Here is a 24,410-nt window from a genome sequence, read left to right as displayed (position 1 = left end):
ATCAATTAGGAGTATTGGAGCACTTTTTAGGTATATGTTCAAATTACACCTGAAGAACTACTACTTATTCAGGTCAGTGATCACAAGATAATTACGATAACCTAATTTGTACATCATTTCATTTGGGCTGCATGAGTATAGTAATAGTAATACCTTCATCGGTCTATGTTGTTCTCCGTAAATGTTATTTTTCAGATGAGACTGTTCTAAAAATCCCTTTTATTCAACAAAGTGGCAAAAATATTCCACAAATTGATAAACTGTCATATATATTTGTAGTATCAAAAAATCGATAAATACTAAACCAGATGGAATTTGCTAAATTTAAAACTTTTGTTGATATTATCTGGAGTTAAATGCTCTTTCATAAAACCTATGAGAAGAGTTTTTGAGTAAGAGTTATATTTATTACATCTTGAAAATGATTTCCAATGATATGCCTTCAGTGAATTTGAAAAAGCAGTAAAGCACCTACACAACAATCAGTTTTTGAAGGCCATGCTAAGGCAGGAGTATACCCAAACTAATTCTAATCTGCATGTGATATTACCATGTTTTGGAAGAGAAAATAATAACTGTTTCGGTAGAAAAAAAAATGTGACAAAATAATCTCGAAGCATTCTTGATTTAAGATGATTTTTCTTTTGAATGAACATTCTATAATTATATTATATTGTTACTTTTATTATTCTGACTGCAGTTGTAAGCATTTTGTAGCTGAAAATGGTTGAAGTTAAAGTATAGTTTGTTTGATCTGGAGGATTTCATATGTTGGATACAAAGGGAATAATTGGGCATATACTGAATGTTATTTGCTTCCCCATAAATATAAATTGACAGTAATAGATTGTTTTTTTTCAGTAAGAAGGGAAACAGTGACTAAAGATACAAAAATATATTTATATTATTCAAAATAATTCCTCATAAAAATTCATGACATTTAAATTAAGACTAGCAGCACAGTATTTCAAAGTCAATGACTCATTTGCTAATAGTTACTGGAAATATTCTTCATTATTTTTCAGTGAAAGCTTCAAGTCTTCAAACTTCCTTATTTTTGTTAGTTTTAAAGAGAACTAAACATCTCTCTTTTTATTTCTTTTTCATGTCTATCTCTGGTATTCCACATTCACAAATTTACTGCTTTCTGCAACCAGTTTTCTAAGAGTAAAGCAAATTCTGAAAAGTGAGAAGCTATTTTGGATACTCAAATTCAATTCATTCGCATCTTCCACGAACACTGCACTACTAAAATCTTCAACAAAACAAATTTTGGATCAAATTTACATCATTCTCTTGCCAAAGTCCTGACAAAAGGCTTTTTTTTTTTTTTTTTTTTTCTTTTTTCCTCCCAATATTGCCCACTATCACCAATATGACCCAGTAAGCGGTGTCCCTCAGTACTACATCGAGTACAGATACGATCTCTGGAAGTCCCTTCCAACCCCTACAATTCTGTAATTCTGTGATTCTCTGACTAAGACAACTGGCATCCAAACAAGTTGTAATGTTTCCCTTTTAAAATCAGTATCAAAAAGTGGCTATTTACAGGGAATGTCCATCATGTCATATGCCATGTTCCTCTTTCTCTTCACTACATTCAATGTGAACCTAGATTTACCAGGTCATATGTACATATCAACATTCTAGATATATTAAATGAGGGTCTCAGTGAGAATTCTTAGTGATGGTCTCAGTCTCTTTGTCTGTTTTTGTTCATTTTTGAGATTTGCCTGCTTATTTTTTTTCATTTCCTTTTATTTTTACTATTAATTAGGATATAACAATATCTTTAAAATAAAGTTTCAGACAAATCAACTAAAACACACAGGGGGGAAGTATGCAGGAGAGAATCAGACACAATGACAGGTTCTTGAGAAAATCTATTGACTTCTAATTTTTTCTGTTTCATTCTTTTGTTGTTGTTGGCGGCGGGTTTTAGTTACTGACTGTTTCCTTCTGAATCATGGAGGCTTTATTCTTCTCCCCAACTGAGACTTCCAAGTCACAGGATAGAGTACTCTACAGATAACTGGTCTGACTTTTAAAGAGAGACATGAAGAAGGCATTGAGAACCTCAGCCTTTTCCTTATTCTCAGTGGTCACATTCCCAGCCGCATCCAGTAAAGAATGAACATTCTCCTTGGTCCTTCTCTTACTGTTAATTTATTTGTAAAAGAGCTTCTTGCTCCCTTTTACCCCAATAAAACATGGTAGCTAGCATAAATATACAAAAGAAAGTCATATTTGTAAGTATTATAAGACAAACTACCATTTCAATCTGATAGCTGAAAAAATACATCAGTTAGTTACAGACCTGGAGCCACATAAAGAAAAAAATATAGGGAAGAAAATGAAACATCGTCCCAACAGACAGAGACTTTACTCTCCATAAATTTCAGTAACTACAAAGACTGTTAACAAAGAAATATTGTGTGGGTGATAGATTTGGTAAATTTACTTCATCATCTTTCTTCATTTGGGAAATAATACATTTTGGTGAATTACATAGTATTACTGATAGAGCTTTGTTGACATGTGTTTTGACATGAATCTGCCAGATAAAATATTAGAAGATAGTACCGATATACTTATTTGTCCCTATGGATTGTACTATATGTATATATAGGAACATAGATAAACATATTCAATCTTCAGAAAAAAAGATCCCTCCTTTCTCAATCAGCTTTTGGAATTAAATTGAATATACATTGACATATCTGAAAGTAAATACTGTAACTGATAGGAATTATATTATTTCTAATAGAAAGAAAAACAAAAAACATATCTGCAATCAGTAGAAGACGGTTTCTCCATTACCCTATTACCTCTGGTGCTGTTCTTCCTAGTTGTTGAATCTGACCAAAGAAAGGCTAAACAGCAGCATGTGCTGGAAATAATAAAAACTGCATGAATAATTTAATGATTTGACACAGATGCATTACAAAGTTGCCAAAAGTCATTCAAACCATAGTTTGATGTTGGAAAGAAAATGTGCATTTATAAGAAAAAAATATAGACTATCTTAAAACTGTTCTACTTTTGTTAAGATGATTATATTTCTAGTGCAAAGATCTATGGAGGCTAATGCAAGCAGCTGATTTTATTGTGCTTTGTTCTAGCTGCTTAGTATTTTCATTGGGCCTAGAAATTCCTTAGCTGGGTCTGCTTGCAGCTGAATAACCCTTAGATGCTTTGTCCCAAATTCTTAATTATTTCTAAGAATGAGACGAGGGAAAATATAATTTCATTGTGCAGCTCAAGTGCACCAGAGTTTTAAAAGGTATTCAGTGAAATTTCTGAAGGCCTTTAAGGATTGTCTGGTAAAAATGCATTACAGAGTAACATTTATGCTTTAGCAGTTTAACTATGTACGTAAGTAATGGAAAATAAATCTCAGAAGTCTAATCCAAACCAAATTAAAAGAATAATTTTACTGTAATAGTACCCCTATGAAAATATGTTTTAATTAAGCCACTGCAACTAGAAATCTAAGTCTCTGGAGGCAAACATTTGGATTAGGAAGAGGTTTTGTTTTCAGGTATGTCTTTTCTACTCTATTTTTCAGCAATGATTGCAGGCTTCAGGCTTTCAGTACACAAGAAATATTTGCTTATAATATTTATTAACAATTTCCAGATATATTTTACAAGAGAAAATTTTCTCAGATGCAGCATCCCCATGAGTATGATGAAGCAACCCGAGTTAAAGAGGTGTTTCACAATGTTTATTTATCCCAGAGAAAGAAAACAGTTATGCTATGAAAGGTCAGAAATCAGCTGTAGAAATGGACTCTGTAGAACAGAATATCTATCTCTACTAGAAATATAGTTTACTATTTATTAAAAGTATAAATAGGAATCACTTTATGAAACCACACTTCCTGACTTAGCACTACCTTTCTGCTTCCTTATTTTTCTCAGGTAGTTTATAAATCATTTTCCCTTGCATTAAAAAGAAAAAGATATGCGTATATTTACAAGACAGAGAGATGTGGTGTTTTGTCAAAGCAAGAGTCCCTTGTATAGTGCCTTATGTCCTTTTTTTCCAGGTACAATATAGACAAAACTCCACATGAGAAAAACAGGACTGTATTCCAGTTATCGCATTTTCAGATATCTTGCAACATTTCCAGGGAAAGTATTAGAGGTTCTGAGCTGTGAGGGTGGGAGGACCTTCACAGCGCACAATGCCTTCTTACCGTGGAACCTGGTTGCTATCCTGCAACCAGGACTTCCACAACTGGGCATTTCCATTCTCTGATGTAGACTATGTTAAAGTGTTGGGTTCCTCTCCTTTATGTTCACATTTCCCATTCTTTGTTCTCTAATTATATGGAAGATGTCCACTCTGCATTCATGGAATAAGTGTTAAAAGTTCTGCTGCAGATCATTTATCTAAAATCATTTATACTTGCAAGAACAAAGTATGACTTTTTTTTTTTCATAAGATGAATTAGTACTTGGTGAGTCCAAAATAACTCAAGAACATTTTAAAAAAAAAAAAAAAAAAGCAAGAAAGCAAAATGAACTTCTCATTCTGGCCTCGGAAAAATTTTAATGGTAATGGATTTTTGTATGAAATTATAGTTTTTTTTTTCAATATTTGCTGGGAAAGTGTTATTTTAGAAATAAAATACCCTGATATTGCAAAATTTTAAGGAATAAAATGAACCAGTTTTGTTTTTTCATTTATATTCTAGTTATAGCATTACAGGATTTCCAGAACATATAGTCTCTTACTGCATTTCAGTTAATCATGAGACCTAGTTATGTGCGAGCAGCAGGCCCAGGTGAACCTCGTGAAGTTCTACAAAGCCAAGTGCAAGGTTTTGCACCTGGGTTGTGGCAACTCCCGCTATCACTACAAGCTGAGGGATATAAGGATAGAGCACAGCTCTCAGAAGTATCTGGGGGGTACTGGGGGATAGCAAGCTGGATATGAGTCAGAAATATGCCCTTGCAGCCCAAAAAGCCAACTGTATCCTGGGCTACATCAAAAGATGCATTGCCAGCAGGGTGAGGGATGCAGTCCCTCTGCTCTGTGCTGGTGAGACCTCACCTGGAGCACTGCATCCAGATGTGGAATCCTCAGTACAGCAGAGACATGGAGCTGTTAGAGTGCATCCAGAGAAGGGCTGCAAAAGTGATCCAAGAGATGGAACACTTCTTCTACAAGATCGGGCTTGTTCAGCCTGGAGACGAGAGGGCTCTGGGGTGACCTGAGAGCAGCCTTTCAGTATCTAAAGGGGAGCTGCAAGAAGGAAGGAGACAGACTCTTTAGCTGGTTCTGTTGTGATAGGGTAGGGGGAAATACTTCAAATGTTTCAAACTAAACCAGAGATTTAGACTGGATATAAGGAAAAATTTTACAATAAGGGTGGTGAGCCCAGAGAGGTGGTGGATGCCCCATTGTTGCAAGGTAAAATGAATTGTTGTTTGTTATATTGATCCTATTCCCTTCAAATTAAGGCTCAGAATTAAGTCAAGGTGTTGGTTGATTGAAGGCAAGAGTATGCCTTCAGTTATTAAAATACTCGAGAGTGAAAGAGGAGAAGGGAAAGAGAAAGGGGGGAAAAAATAAGAAAGAAAAGAAAAAGCAAGTCACCACTGAGGATCCTGTGATGTCCTGAGGTCTATCCTTCTTTTTTGTCTTCTTATGGGCTAGTCAAGGGTGCAGCAGGGCATGAACTACTGGCTGTAGGGTTGGCAATTCCTTTTATGCCAAATGATGGTCCCTTCCAATTGGGCTAGGAGCTGTTGTCAGGGGGAGAGTATCTGGAACTCTGTATGTACCTGCTCATTGCAGGGGAGCTGGACTAGATGGACTTTAAGGCTCCCTTCTAACTTGAATGAAGGTATAATTATGCTTTATTTTTCCTGTCTTTGTGGGCCAGGAAAGATGATTTAATATATATGACGCATAATGCCGTTATAAAATAAATAGTTCATGATGTCAGTATAAAACAAACAAACAAAAAAAAAACAACATCAATCTGAATACTTATTTTCCATGTAACTGCCAACACTTGTATTTAAAACCTAATTTTAAATGACCTATCACATCAACAAGCAATCTATAGATTTGCAGTTTGCGTAGAAGAAAATAGATATTTTCAGGTACTGTTTACCTACTTTTGCCAAATTCAAGTCTCTTGTAATTGATAGAATATTGACATTTTTAATATCTGATCAGAGACAATAAGCACAGCGTTGAGAATGACCTTTTCCAAAACATGAAAGACTCTGTGAGTTCACTGTCACAACCTGTATAAAATAAAATGCATACTTCTCTAACAATAAAGCATTTGGAATATAAAGCAAACCAAGCTATTTATGCTTGGAAGATTTTTCTAAATGCTCTCCAGTGTGACCATGGCCTAATACATTGAAGACATTTTGTTTCAATTGTGTGTGCTGCCAAAGTTTTGGAAGGCTGCACTTATAGTTTTTCATTTTATATCATAGGCCAATGTGAAAAAAAAATACAAAATGTCAGTTGAGATAATAGAAAAATCATCTTTTTCTTTAATGGCAATCATTTCCACTGTCCCATGAGAAAGTAGTTCCTTCATAGGTGCTTGATACGTAATCTGTCTCCCTTTGCTCATCTGTATCAGTGTATTTTTTAAATTTTCTTATTTCCTCCTTAAGACTTTTGTTCTCCAGCTGTTGCTGTTGATTTCAATGGAAGTTCCACTTGCTTGATTCCTGCAGTAGTATTTTAATCTATTATAATTATACAATTTATTAGTCTGTCATTTGGCATTAAGTAGGAATTAAAAACTTGAACACTACTCCTTTATTCTAGACTATGACATTTTAAGCATAAGCAGAAAGGAAAAAAAGAAAAAAGAAATCACAGAGACTAAGTGGAGTTGGTTTTGGCATATATGTGTTTATGGGAGAGATTTCTGCAAACAAGCTCAGGCTTTTTAGCTAACTCACTTGACTTGCAGAGTAGCATTGAAATAAGGAGCATATTTAGCTTCCACTGGTAGTTCAGTACTGCAAATACACTGTAATGTAAGACTGCAGTAGAAAGATGATGGATTGGGAGACACTTTTCTCCTAGTGACTTGGTGACAAAAAAAAAAAGAATTAAAAATATAGAAAATGTGTATTACCATAAATAAAACTTTAATAAACATGAAATCTGTATTGTTTTAAAACTAAGGGAGAATTTTCTTTCTCAGATCTCTATGTTGCTACCCATTTCTGTCTGGAATCTAAGTCCAGCTTGTAGTCTACAAAGTCTATGACATTTCTATCAAGTATAAAAGTTCTTGACTTGTTTTATTTGTTTTGTTTTGTTTTTGTTTGTTTGTTAGTTTTTAACATGCCAAAATAAATAAAAATATATTTTCTATTCCATTCTTGTTAATACTTTTTTTTTTTTTTTTTTTTTTTTTTTTTTTTTTTTTAATTTTAAGTGGATATTTGAATAGTCTGCTTACCTTCATTGAATGTTCACTTCTTGGGGCTTTTGTTTTTGTTTTTTTTTTTGTTTTTTGTTTGTTTGTTTGTTTTTGTTTTGTTTTCCAGAATATTCAGAAGCTGTTCCTGGTCTCCCTACATCATATGCTGCTATTCTAAAAATCAAATCTGGTAGTTCATCTTTAGCTTCATCTAACTCAAAGAACAGACCACGATTAAGCAGTCCTTCGTTAGGAAGTGTACCTTCGCCAGGCTGGAGAGGATCTGCACAACCTTATCATTCCCCAACAAACCTCTATCACTTTTCAGAGGCCTTCAAACATGATGGTAAGCCTAGTATACCTCTCCAAAAAGTCCATGTTTATATTTGGCCAAAACATTTTTTCAAAAGCAGCATATTTTTATCAGTTTACTTCAGTTATTCTCAGACATAGTTCTGAGTTTAATTAAATACAACAAAGTAGAAATAAGAATATTTCCCTTCAGATTTTTCAGATTAGCCTTATGGGCATCAGTTAAAATATTCTTTTTTTAAATATTGCTATGCAGCACTGTTTTATATAATTTTTGTCACATTAAAATAGCAAGCTAGTGATTTGAAGTTGCATTACAGCACAATTTGATCTTTTAAATTAATATAATTAAATTTGAAAACCAAAATAATAAAATGCCTGTCCCTCTTATCTATTTTTTCCCTTTGGAATTTTTCTGATTTACTTAAGAATGGTAGTAACATCAATTAATAATGAATAGTAAATCTTTTAAAGTTACTTTTTTCTAAATTGCCTAATTTGTATAGTCAACTCTACAAATGCAGATATAGATAAACTTATTGGTGCAATATGGTCTAATTTACATTTCAATGCAATAATTCATAGTAATAATACATATTTTATCATATTTGCATATGTTTAAAGAAGCCACGTATTTAATTATATTTATCTGAATTATATTCAAAGGAAGGAATATGGGGGAGATAAGGTGGAAGAGAGAGGAAGAGAAGAAGGAAGGAAGGAGAGGGAGAGAGGTTAGAGGATCTTTAAACAATGGTCTAAGGAAGTAGCAGAGGAATGAATCACAGATAAAACCTCAGATCAACATTTGCATTTGTTATTGCAGGATTACAGCTCCTCTCAGTAGGAGCTGTAATTCTTTGCATTTTTTCCTGAGAAAACTTTGTATTTATTGATAGTATATACATGTATCTTCTGTGAACAGAAATAGCTTGTATACCAGCATAATATGTTCACTAAATTAAAGTTTATTTAATGCACAAACAAATGGAAATACAGAATCGGAGAAATTCTGTTTGATTCTATTTCTGGAACTGGTGCAGTTTTCTACATTTGACTGTCCTCTGCAATATTCTTTGTAAGCAGTGTGTAGAGTAATCTTGATTACTGTCCATGAACCAGACACTGATAACTCCTCCCAGGCAGCCTGATATGTGCAGGTGAAAATCAAAGTTCAGGATTAGAAGCAGAATGTATTATCCTGGCCTTCAACAGCATGAGTGTCTGGACACCAAAGGAGAAGAAATTGGTAGCTTCAAGGCAAAAGAAGGGAGATTTTATGAATAATGTAGTGTATTCTGTAACTATAAAGTTTGTCTTTCCTGATTGATCCTGATTTTTTCACTGCATTTCCTTAGGAAAGGGTAACTGGGGAAAGAAAAAAAAATAATAAAAGAAAAAAAATAATAAATAAGGCATCTCCTAGTGTTTAAATTTGATACAGTTTGACTGTTATACTTGAATGAGAGATGTACCTGGGGATGCTCCAGGTAAGTGTCCTATCACCTAAATCCTTGGCATTTTCAGGAAATATGCTGAGATCACACCTGATGTAAGTCAGGAAACATGAATTTTCTCAAAGCATAGAAAGCATGCTCACCTCTGCAGTTTAGCTACTTCTACTTTGCAGGAGAAATTGAAGAACCAACAACTGAAGGCATAATTTTAAAAGGGCCATAACTCATAAGCCTTGATGAACAGAGCACTTTACATAGAAGAGGGAGACTTAAATTCTTTCAAGGAATTCATAAAACAGTCCTAGGAGAGTAAGTCCATCAGTTACCGGTCTTCCTACACCCAGTTGTGTAGCTGCAGACTGTTGAACAAACAGGAAAATTTGAGACATTTGAGTAGTGTTTTAAAACTCCTTGACTATCTGAAGCACTTGCATGGCACAGACACAGGTATGAAACAGGACTTCAAGATCATCATTTCTCAGGCAAGGAGGGATTGAGAAATCTGTGGAAGGAGACTGGATATCTCTGCAGGATACTCTATCTCATCCAAGATGGTGAGAACACCAATTATCTAAACCTCTCTCAGTTCATGATATGGAATATTTTCTGTTAGTATGTCTGAGATATTTATACTTAACATATAGAAAACAGAAATAAATTGTCAAATCATTAGGCATTCCATGTACTTAAAGTAAACTAAGTAAATTTATTGATTTATATTTGGTCTCAAGGCTTATTCATTATTTAAAATCTCTTGAGAGATATTTTAGTTATTTTTCTACAAGTTCTGTAAGTTTTCTACAAGTTCTACAACTAACATAAACGTGTTAGGTGAAGGCACTTATTAGACAGCATGTTCTAAATGTGAAATAGAACTCTGCTTGTGTGTGGTCATTAGGGGCCTGCTACAAGTGAGAGGATGTTAATTATGTGAACAAGGAAGATTCATTATTATAATTTAGCATATGCTTGATTCAAACATCTAATGTATGGTATAAACTCGGGTTTGCCAGAAGAAAAGACAAAACACTTTTATTAGCAACATAAATATGTGTGTTCTCAAGTGATTTAGTTGATTTTCCAGAAGACATGCTCAGTGGCCTGACACACAAGCTGAGTCAAATTTTTGTAGAATGTGAGTACCTAGTTCTACAGTATCTGCTAGGTACCCTCAAAGTACTTAAGTAAGGTACTCAAGTAAGATATAGAAAAGTGGTAGCTTTTATAATAAAAGTCTGAGAAACACAAATCGTTCACATTAAAAATTGAAATTGTAAAGTGAGACATATGCTTAGTAAGTATGCTAAATATGTCTATCTTTTCACAGCCTTGCTTAAGGTAGAAAAAATAAGATGTGTGAGGTATCCTGCATACACACAAGACAGTCTTGTTTAAGAGCATGTGTGGGAAAAAAAAAAAAGCCTAACGCTTTTCAACGTAAATTGATCCCCTGAAGGTTCAGAAAATATGCACATATAAAAATGTCTCTCTCTATAGCATTTATAAAAACATACACAAAGATATATAAATTAAATATAATAAGGAAATAAAGACAATATAGGAAAGCCCCAAAAAATTTCCCCCAAAAGACCACCTAGAAGAATCCGCAAATGGGTTCATGAATCAGAAATATAAATTTTGAGATACATTTTGAGATTTTCACATGGAAGAACGGTGACAGCAGGTGGTGCGAATCTCCCCTCACTCACAGCTGAGGAACACCTCCAGCCTCTGTGAAGCGGTGTGGTGCAGACAGGGACTGGAGGCTTACTTCATCCCTAGGACAATGGCACCCCAGAGAGATGCAGTAATCTTGGGCAAAGAGGCTGAGGAGGGACAGGAGTGGCACTGTAACACAGCAGACTGGTTGTCCCAGTCTGGGCCTGCAGATGCAGAAGATGGTATAATATTAATACACGCAGGAAGCAGCCACCTGCAGTTGCCATAGGCAGCACTTTATGGTGCAGTCAATACACAGAAGGGACAGGATGTCATCCAGAGGGACCTAGACAGGCTTGAGCAGTGTGCCCAAGAGAACCTCATGAGGTTCAGTAAATTCAAGTGCAAGGTCTTGCACCTGGGTCAAGGCAACCCTCACTATCAGTACAAGATGGGGATGAAAGGATTGAGTGCAGCCTTGCCAAAAAGGACTTGGAGGTACTGGTGGATGGCAGGCTGAACATGAACCAGTAATGTGCCTTTGCAGCCCAGAGAGCCAAACGTATCCTGGGCTGTATCAAAAGAAGTGTGGTCAGGAGGGTGAGGGAGGTGATCCTGCCCCTTTGCTGGTGAGGCCTCACTCAAAGTACTGAGTTCAGACGTGGAGTTCTCAGTATAGGAGAGACATGGAGCTGTTGGAGTGTATCCAGAGGAGGGCCACAAAAATGATCCAAGATGGAACACCTCTCCTATGAGGACTAGATAACCTTTAAAGGAATCCAAGGATTCTATGATTCTAGCCCAATCCAGGGCTCTCCCCACCTCAGGCCAAGGCTGTCAGTCCCACGTCTCCTGGTGGCTAGGGGAAACCCATCCTGGCGTGGCCATATCACCCACCCCACGGTGACATAGACCACCACTGGCCTACTTCCCACTGTGATATAGGCTCTGCATCTCTAGAGTTAGTGCCTAGAGATAACATTTTTGATTTCTTCTCTCTGTTTCGATGTCCTTGCAGAAATCAGAAAATCCCTCCAGCCAAGTGGCTGAGGACAGGAGCACACTATGGTCTGGTCGTGTCCCTGTCCCAGCCTCCAGTTCTCAAAGACGAAGAAGGAGCAGCTACCTCCTATTGTGCCCAAGGCAACTCCACCTCCCTGCCTGGCCCTGCCTTCCACAGCCGTGCCGTATTTCCCACCTCAGCTTTTGCTCACCCACTGCTCACCTCTGCCCTGGGCTTGCCAGCTAACTGCCTTTTATACACATCCTGGGTAGCCACCAACATTCTGCCCACCGTGACAGTCACAAGGGCGGGTTTCTGAATCTGATGGAAGGCACATCCCTCATCTGCCTATGATAATAGGACTTTTCTGCCTTGCTCAAATGTAAAGGAAAGCACAAATCCCATTACTCAGTTCCATGAGGAAAATGGCCTACATGGTGACCACACTATTTCTCCTGTCCATGGGGACAGGCCTTTGACCAGGGCTGTGCTTATCTCACTGCGTTTCATTGCTTTGTCCCACCTTGTCCCACCTCCCATTGGCCTCCTCCATGCTGTCAAAACCAGCGCAGAGGGACATAGAATTCAGCATGGGTTTGCAAATAAATAAAAGGATTGTCTGAATGCCAGGGGTAATTCACGTAATAATACACTTAGTGCCTCTTTGTCTGTCTTAAAACCTGTTATCCAATGATACGGCAATGCTTCTAAATCATCTGGGAGGGGCGGTGGGGGTCACTAAGGCTTTTTACATTGCACTAAATATGTATTTTAATGCCAATTGTAACACCTTGAAGCCCACCAGCTACATCTATGGACAGGTAGTTCAGCCCAGTGGCACAGAACAAGGCCCACCTGCCAGCACCAGGATCTACCGCATCACTTCAGGGTCTGGGAGGTCTCACATGATCTGGAGCTGCTGCACCAGAGCATGGCAGGGGTGGCACACACTGTTTTTTTCTTTTGTTTTGTTCAGAATTCTCTATTTTATCTAAAAATCTAACTATCATCTTGGTTTAGTTATGAAACAAGCATAAGATCTCGAAGAACATAGTGGCACAACTTGTTCGTAGTCAAACTGTGGTAAGACCCAAAGATACATTTTTCAGGGAAGACTCTCAACAGAAAGAGCAATCTGATGCAATGTATTAGGCCTGGAACTAACAGTCAGCATTTATTAATCCTGATGTTGGCTTTCTTGAGCATAACTAGCAGTTCTTCAGTCTAGTTTATAAAAGCACAAATGAACAATCTCTGTGAATATTAATCAACATGCAATTATGCTGTAGACTAATAAAATTGTATCTAGGTTTTTAATGGTGAATAAATATGTGTTTAATATGTGGTACAATACTCCTAAAAGAGAAATTAAGAAATTCCCAGTTGTAATCAGGTGAAATTCATGTGGTAATCCACATGAGACTGGAATCCTAAAACAAAATGCAATCAAGCTCTCCTAAGTATTTGCTGTCGTAGTTAATGTATATACAATTTAGAATTCCTGGATGACTGAACATTCCCAAATAATACACCAAGATTGGTAATTAAATTAAAAATATTTAAAAGTTACATCTACTCAACATTTCCAGTTCTTAAAAGCAGTAACAGATGAAATTCACCCATTCCTAAGAACTCTGATTAACTTCCATGCTGACAATGGACAGGTTTTATCTGAGCACTTCAGATTTTAGTCTATGTATTTTTCTCTCAGAGATAATGTCTGCCTCAGAAACAATAAAGCTAGGATAGTGGATAAGGAAGATACGGTGTTGTTCAAAACATGAAATGAAATATTATTGGCAAACTGAAAATTTTAAAGCACTATGAGGATAAAAGAATTTCAAGAATTTTTGAAGCCATTCAATGTATCTCAATGCTAAATATCAACTACATTCTTTTACCAATAAATTGAATATAGAAAATTATAAATTAAGATTTTTGTTCTTTAATTATTTTCTTTAGTATGAAAATGTAGAAAACTGCTTCAAAGTAACTGGTATTTAAAATAAAATCTGATGAGTAAGTAGGATGGCAAAAGACAGCCAAAAACCTATTAAACTTTTTCCTGAAAATTCAGACATTTATTCTACAATGCCATAGGTTTCCATAGTATGAGTAGTGTTTCATACATTCATATACATTTTTATTCTAGAAAAAAAATAATTAAATATATTCATAAACTTACACGCATTTGTTTTTGGAGATTTAAGACAATTGAATCACCAGTTTGCATTCCTGAGTCTCGTACTACTGAAACTGCAAAAATTATCAGTGTGTACTGGCTTCTGAGAAATGTTCTTAAATCTCACAGTGTCAGAGCTTTTATTAGCACTATGTTTAAAAAAAAAGAAAATTTTCTTTCTAACCAAAAGCCATAGAATATTTTAAATACATACATTTCAAAATATTTAAATGAAATTTTTGCATCTTCAGTATATTCCTTTTATTGCTTTTGAAATATAGAGAGGAGGTATAGAACACTGAAGATTTCCAGTTTCTACTCTGTCGCTGAAGTTTAAATAAAGATGGTATTTCTAGGTGGTCTGTTCTGATTTCTTGCATACCACATATCACACCCCACTGCATTTTATTTAACCAATCATTAGGTAAGCTTAATAATTTATGCTTTGTTTAAGACTAGGTTTTTTTATTAAACACTTTGGTCTCTTCAGAATAGACCTATTTCTCCAATTATTCTGGCGTGGTATAGATAATTTTGCTGGGAAGTAGGTTAGTCAGGTTAGCTAAAAACTGATGAACAATCTAATTTATTATTATGTCAATTTTGAGACTCTAATTAATCTCTGCCAGAATTCCACACTCCATCTGAAATGCAGATAAGCAACTAACTTCATATTACCATCTTTTAGAAACAAGACTTGCACGCACTTAAGTTTCTCTATTATCTCTTTTATCTTATTGCAAACAGAGGGAAAACACATTATTTTTATACTTCAGAACAAAAGTATCTTTTTGGCCACAACCATTCAGAATACTGTTTTCCATCCAAGAAGTTCTCTTGGTTATAGTAGAGACACCTCTATCGATAGTGACGCAGGCATCTAACTAGCATTGCAGCATTTTCCTTCCTTTCTAGCAATCCTAGTGTGTAATAAAATATTCTATGTACTGGGTTACTTCCAGGGAGAAGATAAAACCATTAGTCTTCATCAATACTGTCTAATCATGCACCTGTATCTGCACAGGATAACACTACATCTGAAATCGTTATTTAATTTTGCAATTGTTATTTAATTCTTGCTATTTCTAAACTCTAGGTGGATGAGTGCTCTGATAATATATGTCCAGAATCATTAATATTCCTACAAGAAGCAATCCATACAATGCATTGCACCCATAAAATAAGACAAAATCCTGTTTCTCGTATACTTCAGGTGATAAGGCAAAGTGACTACTTCCCTGCTCACACAAATCTTTAGGCACGTTCTCTAATTTTGATGAGTATTTTGTGTCTAAGTGACTAAGGAGTTTGGAGCAAGCCTAAGTTGATTCAAATTCTGCAGTCCCCTATTGCATAGTGAGCATTTGAGTTTTCCAGACTTACATATGATGAATGCTATATTTACAGCTGTTTATTTTTCTGAAGGTTACATTTCCCTCTACACACTATGAAAGAACAGGACTCACAGGTATACTCTATGCACCTATCCAGTTTTTCTTGCTTGGAAATTTAAATTCATACAAGGATACAAATGTATACCAAAATTAGAAAAGACAACGAAGGAGAATGAAATGTCAGATTTTCATATGTATTATTTATAAGTAGAAACCCATTGCTACCATAGTTTTACAAGTGACTTTTCTCAGAAACTCTTTGATTTAAAGAGTAAAGCCATGTCTCAGTTTTCTGTGATATGAGCTGATGAGAATTTCTGTTTACCTCACTGTGTATAAACAGAAATCATTCATTCTTAATTCTCTTTACCTGCTATATGGGAACCATTAAGTCACTGTCTGAACCAGTGGTTGAGCACCTGGTGAAAAGGTGTAGCCAGCCCTGGGAGCACAGGTGGAAGCCATTCACCTGTGTGACCCAGAGGGTCCGTCCCTCCTAACCTTATTTAAGGGCTGATAACCACAAGAGAAGCATTTCTACTTGGAGATTGCCTCCTTTGGAGTCTTTGGTGAGCTCTGAGTAGTGGAAAGGGTAAGCAATTTCTTCTCTATTGTTGAATTGTGACTTCTACATTTCTTGTGTTATTTAAAGCAGCTATACCTGCTGTCATCTACTTTTAGACCTGTATATTAGGCTTCAGACCAAAATATGTTTGTTAAGAAAACCTTATCTCTTATCTCTTATCTTAAATGATACTATTTCATTGTTAAATTAAAAAGATTCCTTTTGTGTATATGTATATATTTTTTTAACTACTGCTTTTTAATGTGGCATCTGAATTAATACGGTTTAAATCTTTTCAAAAACAAAAACAATTTTGCAAACTGTAACTTTATAAAAGCTATAGAACATCAACTTCTTCAGACTTTCAAAACAATAGCACTTCTGTTTCCACAGAAAGTGTCGATTATGGACCAGTGTTTGTACAGGAGCCAGATGATGTGATTTTTCCCACTGATTCTGAAGAGAAGAAAGTGTCTCTGAATTGTCAAGCTCATGGAAATCCTACCCCCACATATAGGTATGTCCTATAGGATTTCTTTGTAACTTTAAGAATATTTACTACTGGTGCATACTTACAGCTGAGAGTAGTATGCTGCAGACACTTTGTCCACTTATTACATCTGACTCTTCTCATATTTCTTACAAGTTACAAGTGATGTAGGGAGGGTTGGGAGAACATACAGTTAATTATTCTTTTGCAGATGACATTTATCTTTTTGTATAGAGTCAGTCTTCACCTACAGAGTGAGAATAAAGACTCGATTAATGTCTCCTGTTTTACATAGAAGTCATCAGTTCTGTGTTTTTAACTATTAAAATTATTTCACTAATGTTTCAGCATTCAGGATGAATTCCCTGTAGGCTTATTTGAATCACAGAACTTGCATATCATTGGCAGGAAGGAATTCAGAAGCAGTACCACCTTTAGATATCCACAATGCAACAGAAAGGATTCTGTCTCATTGCAGCTGATGTGATTCATTAAGCTGATATCATGTATGGTATAACCTCGTCAAACAAAACAGATGTGATTAACATAAGGCATGCACAAGGTACACATTCTTGAGAAAAGAGGGAGGCCCTGTTCTTAGCCCTCCCACGTAAGCTCATTAATACTAGAATCAGAGGATGGTTTGGGTTGGACGGTGCCTTTAAAGATCATCTAGTCTAGCCCTGCAGTTTTGTTATGGGTAAGGAGAATTATTATGAAAATTCTATCTTCTGAAAATCTATGCTATATCCTTTCTATCTTCGTCCAACTATTTCTATGTATTCCTAGAAGAACTCAATCAACAAGTACTTCAAGCATATCCATTTCTTCAGCTCTCCAGAGGTTTACTGGTATTAGCAGCTTCAGAAACAGCCTGTCCTGACTGCTGTTCATTCAAAGAAGGCTTTGACAATAAAGGCCTAGTTCTAGTTCTAACATCACTGTTCAACTTCTTTCAGTTGATGCTGCTTGTATGTACAGAGTATGCAATCTATATTGCCAATCAGTACAAGGGGGGAAGAGGATGGGGGACAACAATGTGAATGGATGGTGAGGGATTTTACAGAGCAGATGCAGAAGGGATTTAAACTCTGGAAATGTTATGGGTAGACAAATGTTTGTTGTATATCTTTGTGCAATTTTTGCCATGTGAAATAGCATAGAGAAGAAACATTTCCATATCATCAAAGTCCTTGTCCTACTATCTACAAGCACTGGACAATAGAGGACTTTGCTTACCTGGGCTATGAAGTCCACACTACTGAGAATTCTTTTCAGCCAGTAAACAAAGCACAGTACAATATTTCTATTATTGTTTTAAAGACTTTAAATGAACTCTTAAAGCAATCAAAAATACTGAAACAGAGATGGTTCCCATTGTTTTTACTTATTTCCCCTATTCATAGAACCATAGAATGGACTGGGTTGAAAAGGATTACAACGATCGTTTAGTTTAAACCTCCCTGCTATGTGCAGGGTCTCCGGCTGCCTGACCAGGCTGCCCAGAGCCACATCCGGCTTGGCCTTGAATGTATCCAAGGATGAGGCATCCATAACTTCCTTGGGCAACTTGTTTCAGTGTGTCACCACCCTTTGCGTGGAAAAACTTCCTTCTAATATCTAAAATAAACCTTACCTGTCTCAGTTTAAAACCATTCCTCCTTGTCCTATCACTATCCACCTATGTAGACAGATGTATTCCCCTCCTGTTTATATGCTCCTTTCAAATACTGGAAGGTCACAATGAGGTATCCCCGAAGCCTTCTCTTCTCAAGGCTTAACAAGTCCAGATCTCTCAGCCTGTCTTTGTAGGAGAAGTGCTCTAGCCCTCTGATCATTTAGTGGCCCTCCTCTGGACACATTCCAACAGCTCCACGTCCCTCCTGTACTGTGGGCCCCAGACTTGGACGCAGTACTGCAGATGGGGCCTCACGAGAGCTGAGTAGAGGGGGACAATCACCTCCCTCTCCCTGCTGGCCACCCCTTTTTAATGCAGCCTGGAACACAGTTGGCCTTCCAGGCTGCAAGCTCACAGTTCTGGCTCACGTCCAGTTTCTTGTCCACCAGGATCCCCAAGTCCTTCTCTGCAGGGCTGCTCTCCAGGATATCTTCCCCCAGTTTGTGTAAACACCTGGGATTGCCCCAGCCCAAGTGTAGCACCCTGCACTTGGCTTTTTTGAACCTCATTAGGTTTTCATGGGCCCACTTCTCCAGCCTGTCCGGGTCCCTCTGGATGCCTTCCCATCTGAGTAACTGATGACTGTTCATAACCTATTAATTTTTATTACTTATATTTTTAGATTTCTATTCTTTACAAAAAACTTGTTTCTCTTTGGTCAAGCTCTATGCAGAAATTAAAATTTTAAATCTTGTTTTTGTTGTTGTTGTATTTTAATCCCAGCTGGCAACACGTTATTCCATACCACATGACATCATGCAACATGCCGTAAAGCTGTGGGGACTTAGCAGGGGAAGGAGGTGGTGGCTGTTGCAGGAGGATTAGCTAGGCATTGGTCAGTGGATGATGAGATGTTGTATTGCTGTAGGAGTGTGGTTGGGAAAACAGCTGTATTGTTCTCAAGTGGGGAGTAATTGTGCTGTGGATGCATATATGCTGTAATAACATTTTGTTTCTGCTTTTCTTTTCTTTCTTAATAAATAGCTTTTATCTCAATCCAGGAGTTCTCTTTTGTTTCCAGTTCTCTCCCTCATCCTACCTTTGGCAGAAGTGGCTAAACAGCTATGTGGTGCTTCACTGCCTGCTGGATTACACCACGCCACTTTTTTTTTTTTTTTACCCCCCCTTTGTGTTCCAGTCCTTACGTAAGAACTCCTTGAGATAATCTTACTTAATTTGCTCAGCATTTATGCAAATCATACTTCATTATCATAAGTCAGAATACACATAGTGAGGAGACTTTCTATGAAAAATATGGGCATTCACAGTATTCCTATAGACCTTCATAGGGCATTGATGATAATGAGTATGTGCAGAATTCTCCAAGATGCCACTTCACTACACCTGTGTTTCTTGTGAAGTACTGAATTTCCTTCGGTTATGTTGGGTAGCCTGCTGAGACCCACATTGCCACAAGATCATTCTGCCCTCTGCAGAATGGGGTAGATTAAAGTGAGAACACAGTTTAATAGGTAAAACAAAAACTGTGTACACAAACAAAGCAAAATAAGGAATTCATTCATTACTTCCCAATAGCACATAGATGTTTAGTCATTTCCAAAAATGCAGGGCTCAATCATATGTAAGGGTTGCTTGGGAAGACAAGTGCAATAGCTCTGAACATTTCCCTGGATCATTTCCTCCTCTTTTCTCCCAGTTTATACTGCTGAGCACAACATCATATGATACAAAATATCTCTAGTCAGTTTAGGTCAGTTGCCCTAACTGGATCCGCTAACAACCTCTTGTGCACTCACAGCAGAGCAGCAAAAGAAGCAAAAATATCCTTGATTCTGCTTAAGTATTGCTCAGCAGCAACTAAAATATCAGTGTATTATCAAAACTATTTCACTGCAGATGGGGGAGAAAAAAAAATACAGCACTCTACAAGGTGCTATAAAGAAAACTGTCTCAGCCAAACCTGCATGCTATTTTATTTACGTTGGAGATTTTTCATCAGTAATATTTCCTGATATACAAAGACAGTTGAAAAAATTAAATAAATATATTTTTATCTTTACTAAGCCAAATTAAAATGTTTTGAAGTATGTTGTTGTTTGTCCTCAAGAAAAAAAATGTGACATTTTTCTCATAAAGTCACTGTCTTTTTAGTATTATGTTTGCATTTCTCTCCTTCGTCAAGGTACCTAGAAGAAAACACATAAAATTTAGCGTTGCTTTTCCTCTAATATTCTTGGATTATGTGATGGGAATACATTCACTAGAATGGCATTGAAACATATAGCCAGGTAGATATGAAGCTCCTAAGAATTGAGGTCGTGTTACAAAAACATATTTTTCATTGAATTTGACTGAATGTGAACTAAGTGAAGTGAGCCACTTTAGGTGAACTATTTTGTTTCATGTCCCAACTGGAAATACCAAAACATGCCATTTTTCCTTTTTCCTTATCTGAATGTCCATCAAGATCAAACAATTTTTCACTTTTATCATATATACATGTGTAAATTGACTTTCATTAGGAATTCATTTAAAATCTTAAATATTTAATAAATCATTCAAGATGAGAATTTGTCTTTTTAACTCTGCTACATATGGCTCTTCTTAAAAAAATCTGTAAATCCTACAGACCTTTCCTAAATGTCCTGTGAGATATATTGTCACCAGTGCTCCACTTCTTGTATTGAATGAGGCAGGCCTCTTCTGTTATCAAAAGTTTCATCATGATAAAATGGGCAAATGATAGTCCATCTTAATTCTGTCAATTCTGACTTTTGGATTGAGAAAAATTCAGAGTTAATTTAGCTGAGTTCTGCTGCCAGTATCTCATTCACCATGAATGTTTACAAGATAGGGTGAATTGATAATCATTCAGCTTCTTTAAAGTTGCCTCTGGAGCCCAGACTTTGACGAGCTCTTCCAGTCTTTTCTGAATTTTGGCAAAGCATGAAAGTGCTTGGCAGTTTCCTGAGTAAACTTTGAAATTGCAGAGTGATTGAGAGCTAGTAATGAAGGAAAATATCTGTGCCTCATAATAATGATGCCATGTGAGGGTTTTCATAGAGATTTGTGATACCTGCTACTCTGCTGATATCCTCTTTGAAATATCAGAATCATTATTTTAACAATTTTACTTTCTTAACAGTTTAACATGAAAGCTGATTTAAAGTCTTCTTATATGACTTATTATTCTTCGAGATAATGCACACTCCCCAGAGATTATTCCTGAGAACTGAAGTCTACTGATAAGCCTCCCAAAATGTTTTCTCTTATCTAATGATCAATTTGAAGCTTTATTGTTTCAGACTTCATAGATGAATAGGAAGAATGAGGCTTTTCACCAGAAGAATATCCATTCTCCTTACTCCCTCAAAACAACAACTTACTTGTCTAAGACTTTAATGATAAAATCTGAATTGAAACTTCATTTATTATTGACATATTATATGTATAGTCATATTCTTGACTTCTTGACATATTCAGGATGCATCTGCTACAGAGATTTAAATAGTTTTGTAATACCAAAACAAGCATTCCTAGTGATAACTGATGCTCTCATATTCTGTATACAATTCTTTTGGCCCTAAAATGTTCAAGTAGTTTTTTCTTTGTTTCTCAGATGGCTTCGAAATGGAACTGAAATTGATGTTGAAAGTGATTATCGCTACAGCCTAATAGAAGGAAGTTTGATCATCAGTAACCCCAATGAGATGAAGGATTCTGGACAGTATCAGTGTTTAACTACCAACATGTTTGGTAGCATATTAAGCAGAGAAGCTGTTCTTCAGTTTGCATGTAAGTAACAATTTTTTTCATTTTTTAGCCTAGGTAAATCTTTACACTGATAAAGTAACTGTAATTTCAACGCATTAAAAGTCACAGTGTCTGCTAATGTTGCTGGGTTATAATCTCAGAACTGGAAACAAAATTCTTAGGAGGTAAGTAGTTTTCTCTGGATTTTTGACTTTCAGGGCTCTTTATCGTTCTAATTACATCCTGCTAAAATCTGTTGGTTTGTTGGTTTTTTTCTTTGTTTGTTTTGACTCTCCAATCAAACAAACCAAAAGAAGGGTGTTTCTATTTACTTATTTTTTAAAGAGAGAGAATGAAGAATGGGGTGGAAGAGGAGTTAATTTTTTTGTTTGCACTTTTGCCTTTGTAGGTGTCGAATTTGTTATGCCACAAAAACCTGAATGTCTTTTCTCCTTGTTGAAGCATTTACTTGGGAATTGTAGTGAAGATTTCTCATGCAAGTAGTTTAATGGAGGAATGCTAGTGGGAAGACCTGAGCTCAGACAATGTTGCAGAGCTTGTGTGAGAGAAGAACCTTTTATAAACACAGAATTCTAAAAAAGAAAGTCATAATTGGCTGAATTAAGTCATAATTAATTGAATTTATTTCAGTAAAACAAGAGGTAAAGTTTTGAAAAACAAATTTTGTAAGGAAAAATCCCAACTCACAGAGTAATAGGTACCATAAAGTTTTACTGACCTCAGATGTCTTGGTGGATGATCATTGTGGATGTCATGATCTCTTTACAAGTCATCTCTATTCTTGAAACTGTTGTAGGGTACCTGCTTTAGCAGGGGTGTTGGATTTGATAATCTCTGGAGGTCCCTTCCAGTCCCTTTGATTCTGTGAAGTATCTTCCTGTGTGACTGGTGACTTTTATGCAGGGAACTGGAAAGACCAGCTATGTGTAGCTAAAGATCTGTTTGATCTACAGTTCTGAAAAAATCTGCTAAATTTTTAAATTAAGCAAAAGTTTTTCCTCTTTATTTTTCTTTTAAATTATTTAATTATTATTTCCCTGTGTTTTCTTATACCCAAGGTTGTGCTTTTTTAAGTAACTAAGAAAAGAGAAAATAAAAACATTGCAACAGAAGTGAAGAAGAAATGAAAGCAGATTTTTGCCAGAATTTTCATTTGTCTCCAGTAAAATTTTACGCAGGAAAAGGGAAAACTGTCTTGGTTTAACCCAGCAGGCAGTAGACAACACATAGGCATTCACTCACTTTCCTCTCTAAGTGGGATGGGGAACAGAATCAGTAAAAGTAAAAAGTTTAACTCATGACTTGAGATAAACATTATTTACTTGAAAGAAAAGGAAGGAAAAAATAACAGTAATGATTTTATTAATATATGTATATATGAAAGCTGCTCCAGAAGTAGTGCATTCTGTTTTATTGTGTTAGCCTATGATATCAGAGGCAGATGCTGGAGGTTTGGCAGTCAAGGCTGAACCTTCCAACAGTGTTCTATTTTGTTGTCATTCAACATATGACAACAGAGGGCAGACTGACAAATGATGTCTGACTTGGAAATGAGAATGATGCAAAGATGTGGAACCGAATTCCTCCATACAGTAAAAATGGCACACATTAACATTCATTTATGCTTGCTGAATGTTTACCGCGACTAAACAGTGGGTGAGACCACAGTGAGGCAATGGGTGGTGTGTTTCAGGAGGTGCCAGCAACAGTAGGACAACAGTAGGTAGCCTCCACTGCCACAGATTTTTACGTGTTTGGTATGCATGCTCTTGTTCATTGCTGGCAAAAATAAATAGCTAATGATGGTGACTATGTTAAAAATAGTGTGTTGTAGCTGAGAATTTTCTCTGTCAAGTTATTGTGCCTTTGTATCTGTTGTAGTTTCCATGAAAATAAATAGGATACTTTCAGTGTGATCTATGTCTGTGTGTGCATACGTATCTGTGTGTTTACAAAACAAGTGATGCACAATACAATTGCTTACCACACTCTAGCTGATTTCTATCCAGTCCCCACTCAGTGTCTGCTCCCCTTAAACCACATCCTCCAGTTTTATAGTTCTGTAGGACTACATGTAGTTCTTTGGGATAACCCTTTGGCCAGTTTGGATAATCTGTCCTGGTTTTGTCCCCTCTCAGCTCCTTGTGTATTCCAAGACCCCTCTCTGGCAAGACAGTATGAAAAGCTCAGTACGGCAACAGCTCAGCAACAACTTAAACATCTTAGTGTTAACAATGTAGTTTTTCTCCTAAATCCAAAACATAACATCCTTAAGCTCCAACCATAATAATAACAGTAACAAAGATAATGTTTACTAAACAGAAAGCAAATCAGAATTCTCAATCACAAGATCATAAGTTTAAAGTCACGTTTCCATAGTTTATTCATAGCAAGACATTCAAAAGGTAAATTATCCATTTGCTTTAGTTTCAAATGTCATTTATATTTCACAATCTGAATGAAGAGTTCATGTTAAAAGTTTTCTTAACAAGATTCTAATAAACTCATTCAAGAGCAT

At 36.2% G+C, this 24,410-nt stretch overlaps 1 protein-coding gene across 1 annotated transcript in view; it reads left to right on the top strand.

Annotated features, from left to right (window-relative positions):
• CNTN5 (contactin 5) overlaps nucleotides 1–24,410 on the top strand; it is a 591,619-nt gene that overhangs the window by 359,363 nt on the left and 207,846 nt on the right. Inside the window, exons 4-5 of the mRNA XM_085216325.1 lie at nucleotides 16,383–16,506; nucleotides 21,738–21,913. Of these exons, the coding sequence (XP_085072451.1) occupies nucleotides 16,383–16,506; nucleotides 21,738–21,913 (300 nt within the window). The remainder of the gene's footprint in view (nucleotides 1–16,382; nucleotides 16,507–21,737; nucleotides 21,914–24,410) is intronic.

Source organism: Meleagris gallopavo, chromosome 1 (genome assembly GCF_905368555.1).
Source record: "Meleagris gallopavo chromosome 1, MGAL_WU_HG_1.1, whole genome shotgun sequence".
NCBI lineage: Eukaryota > Metazoa > Chordata > Aves > Galliformes > Phasianidae > Meleagris > Meleagris gallopavo.
The sequence above is the reverse complement of the archived record's forward strand: the minus strand, read 5'-3'. Positions and strand labels throughout refer to the sequence as shown.